This window comes from Hyla sarda, chromosome 11 (genome assembly GCF_029499605.1).
Source record: "Hyla sarda isolate aHylSar1 chromosome 11, aHylSar1.hap1, whole genome shotgun sequence".
NCBI lineage: Eukaryota > Metazoa > Chordata > Amphibia > Anura > Hylidae > Hyla > Hyla sarda.
In genome coordinates this window covers 73830266-73843525 of record NC_079199.1, presented here as the reverse complement: position 1 = coordinate 73843525, position 13260 = coordinate 73830266, and the positions used below count along the sequence as shown (strand labels likewise).

The 13260-nt window shown below is 41.5% G+C and overlaps 1 protein-coding gene and 1 long non-coding RNA gene across 5 annotated transcripts in view; one reads left to right on the top strand and one right to left on the bottom strand.

Annotated features, from left to right (window-relative positions):
• Positions 1-13260, top strand: part of LOC130295488 (uncharacterized) — a 118295-nt gene that overhangs the window by 52143 nt on the left and 52892 nt on the right. The gene's annotated exons all lie outside the window — the stretch shown is intronic.
• Positions 4355-13260, bottom strand: part of PRORP (protein only RNase P catalytic subunit) — a 134200-nt gene continuing 125294 nt past the window's right edge. The window contains exons 7-8 of one of the 3 annotated variants that reach the window (XM_056546293.1): positions 11661-11763; positions 4656-4790 (exon numbers count right to left, since the gene is read on the bottom strand). In XM_056546293.1, coding sequence (XP_056402268.1) covers positions 11686-11763 — 78 coding nt within the window. In that variant the 3' untranslated portion in view covers positions 4656-4790; positions 11661-11685. Of the gene's footprint in view, positions 4791-11660; positions 11764-13260 lie in introns of all 3 variants that reach the window. The other 2 variants (XM_056546294.1, XM_056546292.1) reach the window with 2 other exon arrangements.

Below are 13260 nucleotides of genomic sequence, written 5' to 3'. Positions count from 1 at the left end.
AAGAATGTAGTTTAAGTATGCTAGAAGAAAGTTTACGCCTAGGATACAGGCGGATGTAAGGATACATTAAAATCTCAGCACAAATGGATACGGCCTGTGGCAAAGAGGGTAAGCGAGTCTAGGGTGGAGATGAGATCGGTCTGTTAGGAGCATAGATAGACGCTATAGTAAATGCGTGCCCAGCAATGCTGCAAATAACCCCTTAAGGACGCAGGACGTAAATGTACGTCCTGGTGAGGTGGTACTTAACGCACCAGGACGTACATTTACGTCCTAAGCATAACCGCGGGCATCGGAGCGATGCCCGTGTCATGCGCGGCTGATCCCGGCTGCTGATCGCAGCCAGGGACCCGCCGGCAATGGCCGACGCCCGCGATCTCGTGGGCGTCCGCCATTAACCCCTCAGGTGCCGGGATCAATACAGATCCCGGCATCTGCGGCAGTTCGCGATTTAAATGAACGATCGGATCGCCCGCAGCGCTGCTGCGGGGATCCGATCATTCATAACGCCGCACGGAGGTCCCCTCACCTTCCTCCGTGCGGCTCCCGGCGTCTCCTGCTCTGGTCTGTGATCGAGCAGACCAGAGCAGGAGATGACCGATAATACTGATCTGTTCTATGTCCTATACATAGAACAGATCAGTATTAGCAATCATGGTATTGCTATGAATAGTCCCCTATGGGGACTATTCAAGTGTAAAAAAAAATGTAAAAAAATGTAAAAGTAAAAAAAAAGTGAAAAATCCCCTCCCCCAATAAAAAAGTAAAACGTCCGTTTTTTCCTATTTTACCCCGAAAAAGCGTAAAAAACATTTTTTATAGACATATTTGGTATCGCCGCGTGCGTAAATGTCCGAACTATTAAAATAAAATGTTAATGATCCCGTACGGTGAACGGCGTGAACGAAAAAAAATTAAAAAAGTCCAAAATTCCTACTTTTTTAATACATTTTATTTAAAAAAAAATTATAAAAAATATATTAAAAGTTTTTTATATGCAAATGTGGTATCAAAAAAAAGTACAGATCATGGCGCAAAAAATGAGCCCCCATACCGCCACTTATACGGAAAAATAAAAAAGTTAGAGGTCATCAAAATAAAGGGATTATAAACGTACTAATTTGGTTAAAAAGTTTGTGATTTTTTTTAAGCGCAACAAGAATATAAAAGTATGTAATAATGGGTATCATTTTAATCGTATTGACCCTCAGAATAAAGAACACATGTCATTTTTACCATAAATTGTACGGCGTGAAAACAAAACCTTCCAAAATTAGCAAAATTGTGTTTTTCGTTTTAATTTCCCCACAAAAATAGTGTTTTTTGGTTGCGCCATACATTTTATGATATAATGAGTTATGTCATTACAAAGGACAACTGGTCGCGCAAAAAACAAGCCCTCATACTAGTCTGTGGATGAAAATATAAAAGAGTTATGATTTTTAGAAGGCGAGGAGGAAAAAATGAAAACGTAAAAATTAAATTGTCTGAGTCCTTAAGGCCAAAATGGGCTGAGTCCTTAAGGGGTTAAAAAACAAAAACCTGGTGTCTGTATCAGCAAGAGAGGAATAAAGCGTGACAGGGACTGAATTTTGAAACCCAACAGAGTACACTCTATTTCTAGCTTATGAATTAGTGGAATGTTCCCAAGTAGGAAAATAGTGGTTAATTAAAGTAGTGGTATGGCCTGTCTTGAAGCGAGTCTCCTGTATATAAAATATTGGCTCTCTGCTCGGGTATGTTAAATCCCTGAACATTCAAGGATGATATCAGATTAACCATAATCCCATATATAACTGGAAAAAAGAGGAACATACACATACCTGAAAAGAGAGATAAATACAGGGGAGCATGGTGCAGGTCTAGTCCTCGCTAATGCACAGAGGGGTTACCAGCTCAGTGGTTAACGGCATGGAGCATTACATAAATGGACTCGTGGTGACTAGGAGGCTTAGGAGCATCTTAGGTTGGAAAGTGAGCTAAGATAAGATAAGGGAAAAGCGTAATTGTCAAAGGTTCCTAAATACAAATAATGGGATCTTAATGAAATGAGCCCTAAAGAGTGAACAGGTTTGCAATTTGACAACCTAATATAAATAACATACAAACGAAACAAAATAATAAACAAGACAAAGGCTACATTATGTATCCAGGGTAGCAAGAGTCCAATTTGAAAAAAGCAACCCAGTCCGGAAGTTCAATTGTCTCCAGGTTCAGGGCCTGAAGAAAGGACGGAAGATCAATTGGAGTCTTCAAAACAATTGGAATTACCCTGGCAGACAGTAGATGAGAAGGGGAAACCCCAATTATACAGTATTTTTTTGGTTTGAAGAACTGACAGGAGAGGTTAGCTCTGATATAATGTTCATTGCAACCAATCCAAATATAGCTGAAAACCTGCATCTAGATAGGATATGTTGGAGCATTCGCTCTTTGGTCATAACCTCTTCTTTCTGTGTGTAGTAATGTAGCCAAAAGATCACATCTCTGGGATAGCGAGGATCACAATTTTTTGCACTACAGTAATGGACAGACAGAAATGGACATGCTTATGAAGGATCCGTGCTTGTCTTGGAGCTAAACGGCTATGTTGTGAGATTTCTATAACACTGTGTCTATCTTATTGTGAACTGGCTATTTCCTTTTGGAGTTTCCTCTCTTGGACTACAAGTCCTCTAAGTTTGTAAGTGTGAGGTCATTTGTCTCCCTCTCACACATCAGCCATACCACCCATTGAAACACACCTGTGCTCCCTTCAATGCAATAGACCAGTGTTTTCTAAACAGGGTGCCTCCAGCTGTTGCAAACCTACAATTCACTGCAGAATTCCATCCCACCCAGCAGTCGCTCCACCCATTGAAGCAAAGACAGGCTCCCTCTGAACACCTGACTGACTAAGAATTGCGAGACCACCATGAAATACAGGTACAAACACTATATTATAAACTACAATAACTTTACAGCCCCTGTAGCACAGTCATAAAAAATATCGGTTTAACTCACTGCAGCGAGAGCAGAAAGGTAACATTTAGTTGGAAAGAGAATTATTAGCGCTTGAAATTCGGGGTGGTCCTTTAAGATATGCGTAGTTTCATCCGCATGAAGAAAGGAAGCTTGAAAACATCCAGGGTCACTTTGTAGTTCTGATCTACCATGGCGGACTGTATGTACAAATGCTGGAACCAGAGTCTGTGTCACTAGAATATAGTTGCAGGTCCTCAAGATGGGGTGGAGACCTCTTAGCAGAATATTTTTAAGCCACTTTTTAGCAAGTGGGCTTCTACTTCTGTGTGGGGAAAATAGGGAGCCAGAATCATCAGAGTCCTTTGCAGAAGACTCAGCATCAGAGGAGGGAAGGTGCTAAGTAGGTTGAATATGAGATATAACATCAGAGGCCTCTGGCAAGCTTGGGGGTAAATACCCTGATGCTGGGGGTGTTACCTCCATGGTGGTCTCCTTACTGTAGAAGGGTGAGGCAGAAGTTGAAGGGCAGTCTAAACAGGTGCTCACACTAACCTATAGAACGATCGGTGCCGCTGTAATAGCCGAGGAGTCCACCATGGTAAGTGGTGACATAATCTCTACTACAGCAGGCTTCACTGCTTCTCTGAGAGCTGTAGGCCCTGCACCGCAGGTGATGACATCGTGCTGGAAATAATCAGTAATGTTCTGTGAGGGCGGAAGGGCACTCTGGAGACTTGCAGTCTTCTTATTACGGTGGAACATTCCCATAGCCTACCGTTATACAACCATACGAACACTACAGTGGGAGCCCCCCTTAGACGTCCGGCCACCAGCGTGTCTAGCTACGCCCGCTACTTTTTTTCAAGTTTTCATATTGGCCAAAACAGCAGTCAGTTAACAGCTCATGTTTTCTGCAGATCACTGGTTAGCTTTGCTGTATAGTCTGAAACTGAATGTGAAGAGCCCTACCACTTGAAGCCCCAATTAGACTTATTTAAAAGGTTTGCGTGGGGGTGTGAATCGGAGGCTGAGGGAGCGTAAAACATGTTTGAGGTCTATGATTATTAAACTTCCAAATCACACCCCCAGAGCACAGCATTAACATTAACTTCTTGCAATAAACTTCATCTCCCTCTGATTATTCAGTAAAAAGTGGTATAGTCAAGTAAATATTAAAACCCTTCCATCTCTGGAACAAGTGGAAGGGGAATGTGGATATAGCAAGAGAATAAAAAATAGAGTTCAATTTAAAGTGTACCTGGCAGATCCCACGACAAAAATTTATATGCTACTTAGTACCTAATCCTGACCATGCACAACTCATTTTTATGCCTCTATTGCCTATATTATAAAAAAAAATACCTCTCTTTATTAGCTTACAGTGTTAGAAATCTCACAAAAAGAAGCCACATTACACAGTAACGCACAAAGATATAAAATGGAACTATGTAATACTATAATTTTTACATTTGGCATAATAGATTACAGCTGATTGCTTGAGAGTCCTCTGACAGGAGTTCACCCTGTAATCATTTTTTGTTCCAATTCCTTCTGTTCAAAGTGGTAAACTTTTTAAAAAGACAAAAATAATCAAGGATTCAATAACATTTATTTCAACACAAAACACAGATGTGTTATAATTCCTCAAAATGAATCAACATAGCGCACACATCAACGTGAGACAGCCAGCACTGCTATGATACTTTCTTCAGGCACAGCCAAGTCTTTGGCACCTCAAAGGCAGCTCTCTTTACCCCTGCTTCATCATATGGAATATGCCAAGAAACATGTGTATTCTGTAGGATGGTATCATAAGTTTGGATTGGCTGTGAGAAAAAGAAAAATATATTGTAACATTTTCAGGATATGTCTTTATGTTGCAGTTAAAATGGCGGGATTACTTCTGCATATCGTGAAACCTCCTTGAGAAAACCACTATGAATAATGTATGGTTGACTGAAAATCAGACACATATAATATGGTGTGGATAAGGGGAGTGATCTTCTCAAAGAGAGAGAATTTTGGAGAGGTTTCTGCTGGTAAGGTTCTAATGTTTATGGATAGCTTGAAGTGTACCAAAATAAAAGTCATGGTTTATAGGAATTGGAAATGGTTTTAAGATGCAAAAACTGACCACAAAAAAGGCAAGTAGTATTTCAACCCTTTATTGCCACGCCCTGTTTTGGTTTTACCGGCCAAGTTTTCATTTTCTGTGTTTAGTTTCCCCCCTCCCCCCTCATATTTTAAGAGCCAAGTCTTTCAATTTTCCACCTACAGTTCCATATGAGGGCTTTTTTGTACAGGACCAATTTTACTTTGTAATGACATTTTACCACAGTGAACTTAACAGTTAAAATGACATGTTATCTTTATTCTTTAGGCCAATACGGTTACAACAATACCCAATTCATATATGTTCTGTTCTATTTTACTACTTCAACCTCTTCCCGCAGATGGACGTATATTTTAGCAATGCCTTGCCGCAAATGGACATATATATATATATATATATACACCAAGCAAAAAATAGAGCTACAAGCTCCAATAAAAATGTACAAAAGTTTATTAATCATCTTTTAAAATTATAGTATGAGGTACTACAAACAATAACACACCAAAAAAAAACAATCAGAGAGGTACTGGAAACACTGCAATGAGACTGTAGTAGTAATAATGTAGTATATACAGAACGTTGTATTACATGAAATGTAAAATACAGACTAGACATAGACAAGGAATGGGTAATTACCCACAGTGTATATTTACCTATACTTACAACACCTTGTGTACTAAAAGGAGAACTCCAGAATATAAAAAGTGTTGCCCATACTGCCAGCAGTAAAAAAATAAAGATGTACATACCTTCCTCCGCTCCCCCGGGGCCTCCGGTAACCATCTCCGGTGTGATCCTTTTCCTGGTTGCCGGTGGTCGGAGAGTCTTACTGCGCTCAGCCAATCACCAGCCGCAGCAAAGTCCCGACTCGGCCGGCGATAGGCTGAGTGGCAGTGTGACCTTTTCAGCCCCGGCAGCAGGTGCCAGTGTAGTGAAGAATTTTGTGTCATGAAGCGTTCTCACACTGCCGCTCAGCCTATCCCCAGCCGAGTCAGACTTCGCTGCGGCTGGTGATTGGCTGAGCGCAGTATGATTCTTCGACCACCGGCAACCAGGAAGTGGATTGCGGCGGAGACCGGAGCCGATTACCGGAGGCCCCGGGCAAAAGGCATTAAATTACAGATTAGACATTCTTATAATATGTCAACAAAAGTTAGATTTTATTTCCATCATTTACACTTTCAAAATAACAGAAAACAAAAAATGGCATCTGCAAAAGTTTGGGCACCCTGCAGAATTAATATCTTGTACTGCCCCATTTGGCAAGTATCACAGCTTGTAAACGCTTTTTGTAGCCAGCCAAGAGTTTTTCAATTCTTGTTTGAGGTATCTTTGCCCATTCTTCCTTACAAAAGTCTTCCAGTTCTTTGAGATTTCTGGGCTGTCTGTCACGCACTGCTCTTTTAAGGTCTATCCATAGATTTTCAATTATGTTGAGGTCAGGAGATTGTGAAGGACATGGTAAACCCCAAAGCATGATTAATCCACCCCCATGCTTAACAGTTGGACAGTGGGTTTTTTCATTAAATTCTGTTCCCCTTCTTTTCCAAACGTACCTTTGCTCAATCCAGCCAAAAAGTTAAATTTTAACATCATCGGTCCACAGAACTTGTTTCCAAAATGCATCAGACTTGTCTATATGTTCATTTGTAAAGTTAAAACGCTGATTTTTGTGGTGAGGATAGAGAAGAGGTTTTCTTCTGATGACTCTTCCATGAAGACCATAGTTGTACAAGTATCTCTTTATAGTGGAACAGTGTACCACAACTCCAGTGTCTGCCAGATCTTTCTGGAGGGATTGTGCAGTCAAACATGGGGCAAGTTCAGATGAGTCTGGGCATTTAAAACCTTTGAGATTGACATCACCTGGTTTTACCAGATAATGATTGAGAACAATCCATGACAACAACTTACAGGTGTGGAAGACCACACAACAAAATGGTGAATATACCCCAGTTAAAAATAATTTATGACAAGTATAATCATGTATAAAAATGGTTTTATTGAAATATATAGTTTAAAAAATACATATTTGTATATCTGAAAACACAGAATCAATTCATAGACGGTAGTATAAAAATAAAGGATATATATAAAAGTATAAGTGTAAAAGTATAAGGTGGATGCTGGGGTGAGAAAGCCTGTATGCCAATAAAATAGATAAAGAGATAAAAATAGTTCTTTGAGAAGTCACAATGCTAGTAGTGAGCTGCAATTAATAGTTATAAATAGGTAGATTAATAATAATAAATAAATTAATATCTGCAAGGGTTGCATGCACAAGGTGCAGATATTAATTTATTTATTATTATTAATCTACCTATTTATAACTATTAATTGCAGCTCACTACTAGCATTGTGACTTCTCAAAGAACTATTTTTATCTCTTTATCTATTTTATTGGCATACAGGCTTTCTCACCCCAGCATCCACCTTATACTTTTACACTTATACTTTTATATATATCCTTTATTTTTATACTACCGTCTATGAATTGATTCTGTGTTTTCAGATATACATATATGTATTTTTTAAACTATATATTTCAATAAAACCATTTTTATACATGATTATACTTGTCATAAATTATTTTTAACTGGGGTATATTCACCATTTTGTTGTGTGGTCTTCCACACCTGTAGGTTGTTGTTTTAGTTGCTCTCTTAGTGGATAATAAATCCCCTACCCTACCTATATAAAATTATTCTATTTTTGAGCCCTTGAGGAAAGTCTCTTTCGGTTACAACAATCCATGACACTGGCAGGTCTCAGCTTTGCAAAGGGGGCAGAGCATGCTGTAAATTCTGCAGGGTGCCCAAACTTTTGCAGACACCATTTTTTGTTTTCTGTTATTTTGAAAGTGTAAATGATGGAAATAAAATCTAACTTTTGTTGACATATTATAAGAATGTATAATCTGTAATTTGATGCCTTTTGGAGATTTTTCCATCTTTCCTTGGCTTCTTTATACACATTAATACACATTTTTACCTGGGGTGCCCAAACTTTTGATCCCCACTGTACCCTGTAAACTCATGATAGAAAGAAAAAAACAATAATAATAATAAAATAAAAAATGTGACCACCACGTGACAAAATAAAAAGTTATTAGTGCCAATAGTAATAAATCCCTACATCAATATTTCAGAATATATCACAAAGCCTTAGGACAGCTGCTACTAGAAATAATGAAAGGTTTTAGGGAAATAGTGGTATTAGAAATACAAGGTATATGTGGAATAATTTCACTAGATAATGACAAAAATATTGATTCCATGTCTTAACCCCTTAAGGACGGAGCGTTTTTCTGTTTTTGCACTTTGGTTTTTTCTTCCTTACCTTTTAAAAATCATAATCCTTTCAATTTTGCACCTAAAAATCCATATGATGGCTTATTTTTTGCTCCACCATTACTTTGTAATGACATCAGTCATTTTATCCAAAAAGCTACAGCGAAACGGAAAAAAAAATCATTGTGCGACAAAATGGCAGGAATATACGTTTAAAATTGTCCTCTTCTGACCCCTATAACTTTTTTATTTTTCAACGTACGGGGCGGTATGAGGGCAAATTTTTTGCAACGTGGTCTAAGTTTTTAGCAGTACCATTTTTGTTTTGATCTGACTTTTTGATCGCTCTTTATTCATTTTTTATGGTATAAAAAGTGACCAAAAATACGCTATTTTGGACTTTGGAATTTTTTGGCGCGTACGCCATGGACCATGCGGTTTAATTAACTATATATTTTTATAGCTCGGACATTTACGCACGCAGCAATACCACATATGTTTATTTTATTTACAGTTTTTTTTATGGGAAAAGGGGGTGATTCAAACTTTTATTAGGGAAAGGGTTAAATGATCTTTATTAACTTTTTTATTTATTTTTTACTTTTTTTTGCAATGTTATAGCTCCCATAGGGGACTATAACATGCAGTACATTGATTCAATACACTGATCACTGCCATTGCATTCAATGGCAGGGATCAGTGTTATCGGCAGTTGATTGCTCAATCCTGGATTTCAGGCCTGGAGCAATCAATCGACAATCGGATGCTCAGGAGACAGGTGAGGGGACCTCTTGCTGCGTCCTAGCTGATCGAGACATCGCGATTTTATTGGGGATGCTTTTACTTTCACTTTTAGACGCGGCGATCAACTTTGATCGCCACATCTAAAGAGTTAATGTCGGACATCAGCCCGATCGGCGATGTCCGGCATTAGCATGGGTCTTGGTTGCTCATAGCAACGTCTATATGCGCTAAGGGTTTAAATAATGTTAATTGTATAGTTACATAGTTAGTATGGTTGAAAAAAGACATACGTCCATCAAGTTCAACCAGGGAATTGAAGGGAAGGGTGTAAGGGAATAAGGGGAAGGGATGTAGTTTTATAATTCTGCAAAAGCATTAATGTTATTTTGTTCCAGGAATGTATCGTACCCTGTTATAAAGCTATTAATTGTTCCTGCTGTGACCAGTTCCTGAGGTAGACTGTTCCATAAATTCACAGTTCTTATGGTAAAGAAGGCGCATCGCCCCTTTAGACTAAACCTTTTCTTCTCCAGACGGAGGGAGTGCCCCCTCGTCCTTTGGGGGGGTTTAACCTGGAACAGTTTTTCTCCATATGTTTTGTATGGGCCATTTATATACTTATATACGTTTATCATATCCCCCCTTAAACGTCTCTTCTCAAGACTAAACAATTGTAACTCCTTTAATCGTTCCTCGTAGCTAAAATGTTCCATGCCCCATATTAGTTTAGTAGCACGTCTCTGCACCCTTTCCAGCTCCGCAGTGTCCCTTTTATGGACAGGCAACCAAAACTGAACAGCATATTCCAGATGAGGCCGTACCAATGCTTTATAAAGGGGGAGTATTATGTCCCTGTCCCTCGAGTCCATGCCTCTTTTTATACATGACAATATCCTGCCGGATTTGGAAGCAGCAGCCTGACATTGCATGCTATTCTGAAGTCTGTGATCTACAAGTACACCCAGATCCTTCTCTACCAGTGACTCTGCCAGTTTAATCCCCCCTGAGACATACGACGAATGCATGTTATTAGTACCCAGATGATTAACTTTGCATTTATCCACATTGAACCTCATTTGCCAAGTGGATACCCAGTAGGGATGTAAGAAAAAATCGATTCCCGCGATTATCGCGATTTTTCACTTGCCGATACTGAATCGATTCAAAATATTTTTGAATCGATTCTTTTAGTGATGTGGAATTTGTATCTCCTGATCCCCGAAACAGCATGTCCCGGGCATCAGGATATACAACTTCCACATTTTGTCAGCCGGATCTGACGCGGCGGCGCTCTGGGTGTATGGAGCGGGCTCCGACTCGTGCCCGCTCCATACTCTGCGGTCCCCGGCTGATTTCAGTAGCCGGGGGCCGCTGATGCATCACCGCCGCTAATATCCAGCATGCGGTGCTCTGCAGTGTGTATGGAGCGGGCTCCGGACTCGTGCCCGCTCCATACTCTGCAGCCCCCGGCTGTTCTCAGTAGCTGGGGGCCGCCGCTAATAGCCAGCATGCGGCGATCGTCGCGGCTGGCTATTAACCCTTTAGATCGCCGCTGTCAAAGCTGACAGCGGCGTCTAAAGGGACATGTGTATGCTCCCTGGTGGGCAAGATCGCCCCCCCCCGCAGTGCGATCGCGGGCGGGCGATCCACTGTGGAGGCAGAGGAGGGCTTACCTCTGCTTCCCTGCTCTCCGTGGCTCTGTCATTGATAGAGCCTGGCTGGACCAGGCTCTATCAATGCATCGCAGATAAATGGAGTTCAATAGAACTCTATTCATCTGTCTGAGGAATCTAATGATTCCTAAAAGACTAATAAAGTGTATAAAAAAAATAAAATAAAGTTTTAATAAAAGTGTCAAAGACTGTTTTTTTTAGACCGAATCAGGATATATCGCGATCTATCGTCACCTAGACGGTATCGCGATATATCGAATCGCCACACTGGTATCGCGATTCGAATCGAATCGCCAAATTCTTGGCGATTCACACCCCTAATGCCCAGACACTTAGTCTATCCAAGTCATCTTGTAACCTATACACATCCTCTATAGACTGTACTATGCTACATAGCTTGGTGTCATCTGCAAAGATAGAAACAGAGCTGTTAATACCATCCTCTATATCATTGATAAATAAATTAAACAACAGCAGGCCCAGTATAGAACCTTGGGGTACACCACTAATAACCGTGGACCAATCAGAGTACGAATTATTGACCACCACTCTCTGGGTACGATCCATGAGCCAGTGTTCAATCCAGTTACAAACTAAAATTTCCAAACCCAAAGACCTTAACTTACCTGTCAGACGTCTATGAGGGACAGTATCAAACGCTTTAGCAAAATCCAGAAACACTATATCCACAGCCATTCCTCTGTCAAAGCTTCTACTCACTTCTTCATAAAAGCAAATTAGATTGGTTTGACAACTTCTATCCTTAGTAAACCCATGCTGGCTATCACTTATAATACTATTATCCCCTATGTATTCCTGTATGTAATCCCTTATAAGTCCTTCAAACTATTTACCCACAATGCATGTTAAACTTACCGGTCTATAATTGCCTGGCGAAGACCTAGAGCCCTTCTTGAAGATTGGCACCACATTCGCCTTGCGCCAGTCCCTTGGCACAATACCAGACACCAGAGAATCTCTAAATATCATGAACAAGGGTACAGATATTACTGAACTTACCTCTCTAAGAACTCTTGGGTGTACTACATCTGATCCTGGAGATTTGCTTACATTTACTTAACTTACCTTGTACCATCTCATCATTAAGCCAGTTCAGTACATTACATGATGTGTTACCAGCACTGAACTGTCCAATGTCAGCTCCTTCTTCCATAGTATATACAGAACTAAAGAACCCATTCAGTAGCTCCGCCTTCTCTTGATCGCCCGTGACAACCTCCCCTTTATCATTATTAAGGGGTCCTACAAGCTCTGCCCTTGTTTTTTTTGTATTTATATTTCTAAAAAAATATTTAGGATTAGTTTTGCTTTCTTTGGCCACCTGTCTCTCATTTTGAATTTTTGCTGTTTTTATTACATTTTTACAGATTTTATTACCGTATTTATCGGCGTATAACACGCACTTTTTAGGCTAAAATTTTTAGCCTAAAGTCTGTGTGCGTGTTATACGCCGATCCCCCCCAGGAAAGGCAGGGGGAGAGAGGCCGTCGCTGCCCGCTTCTCTCCCCCAGCCTTTCCTGGGGTCTAGAGCGCTGCTGTCGGCCCTTTTCACCCCCTGGTTATCGGCGCCGCTGCCCGTTCTGTCCCCCTGACTATCGGTGCCGGCGCCGATAGCCAGGGGGAGAGAAGCGGCGCCGACAGCCAGGGGGAGAGAAGGGGCAGCGGCACCCATTGCCGGCGCCGCTGCCCCGTTGCCTCCCCCCATCCCCGGTGGCATAATTACCTGAGTCGGGTCCGCGCTGCTCCGCTGCTCCAGGCCTCCGTCGTTGCTATGCGCTGAACGGCGCGGCGCATGACGTCAGAGCGCCCCAGCGTCCCCAGCGTCGTTGCTATGCACGGCGCGGCGCGGCGCTCTGACGTCATGCGCCGCGCCGTTCAGCGCATAGCAACGACGGAGGCCTGGAGCAGCGGAGCAGCGCGGACCCGACTCAGGTAATTATGGGTGCCGCTGCCCCTTCTATGGGGGCAATGGGTGCCGCTGCCCCTTCTCTCCCCCTGGCTGTCGGCGCCGCTTCTCTCCCCCTGGCTATCGGCGCCAGCACCGATAGTCAGGGGGACAGAACGGGCAGCGGCGCCGATAACCAGGGGGTGAAAAGGGCCGACAGCAGCGCTCTAGACCCCAGGAAAGGCAGGGGGAGAGAAGCGGGCAGCGACGGCCTCTCTCCCCCTGCCTTTCCTGGGGGTATATCGGGGTATACATGCGCACACACGCACCCTCATTTTATCATGGATATTTGGGTAAAAAACTTTTTTTACCCAAATATCCTTGGTAAAATGAGGGTGCGTGTTATAGGCCGGTGCGTGGTATACCCCGATAAATACGGTAAGCTCTTTGTACTGTTTAAATGTTATAGCTGACCCATCTGATTTGAATTTTTTGAAGGCAATTTTTTTGTTGTTTATTGCTCTTTTAACATCATTTGTCAGCCATGTAGGATTTAGTTTTAATAGTTTA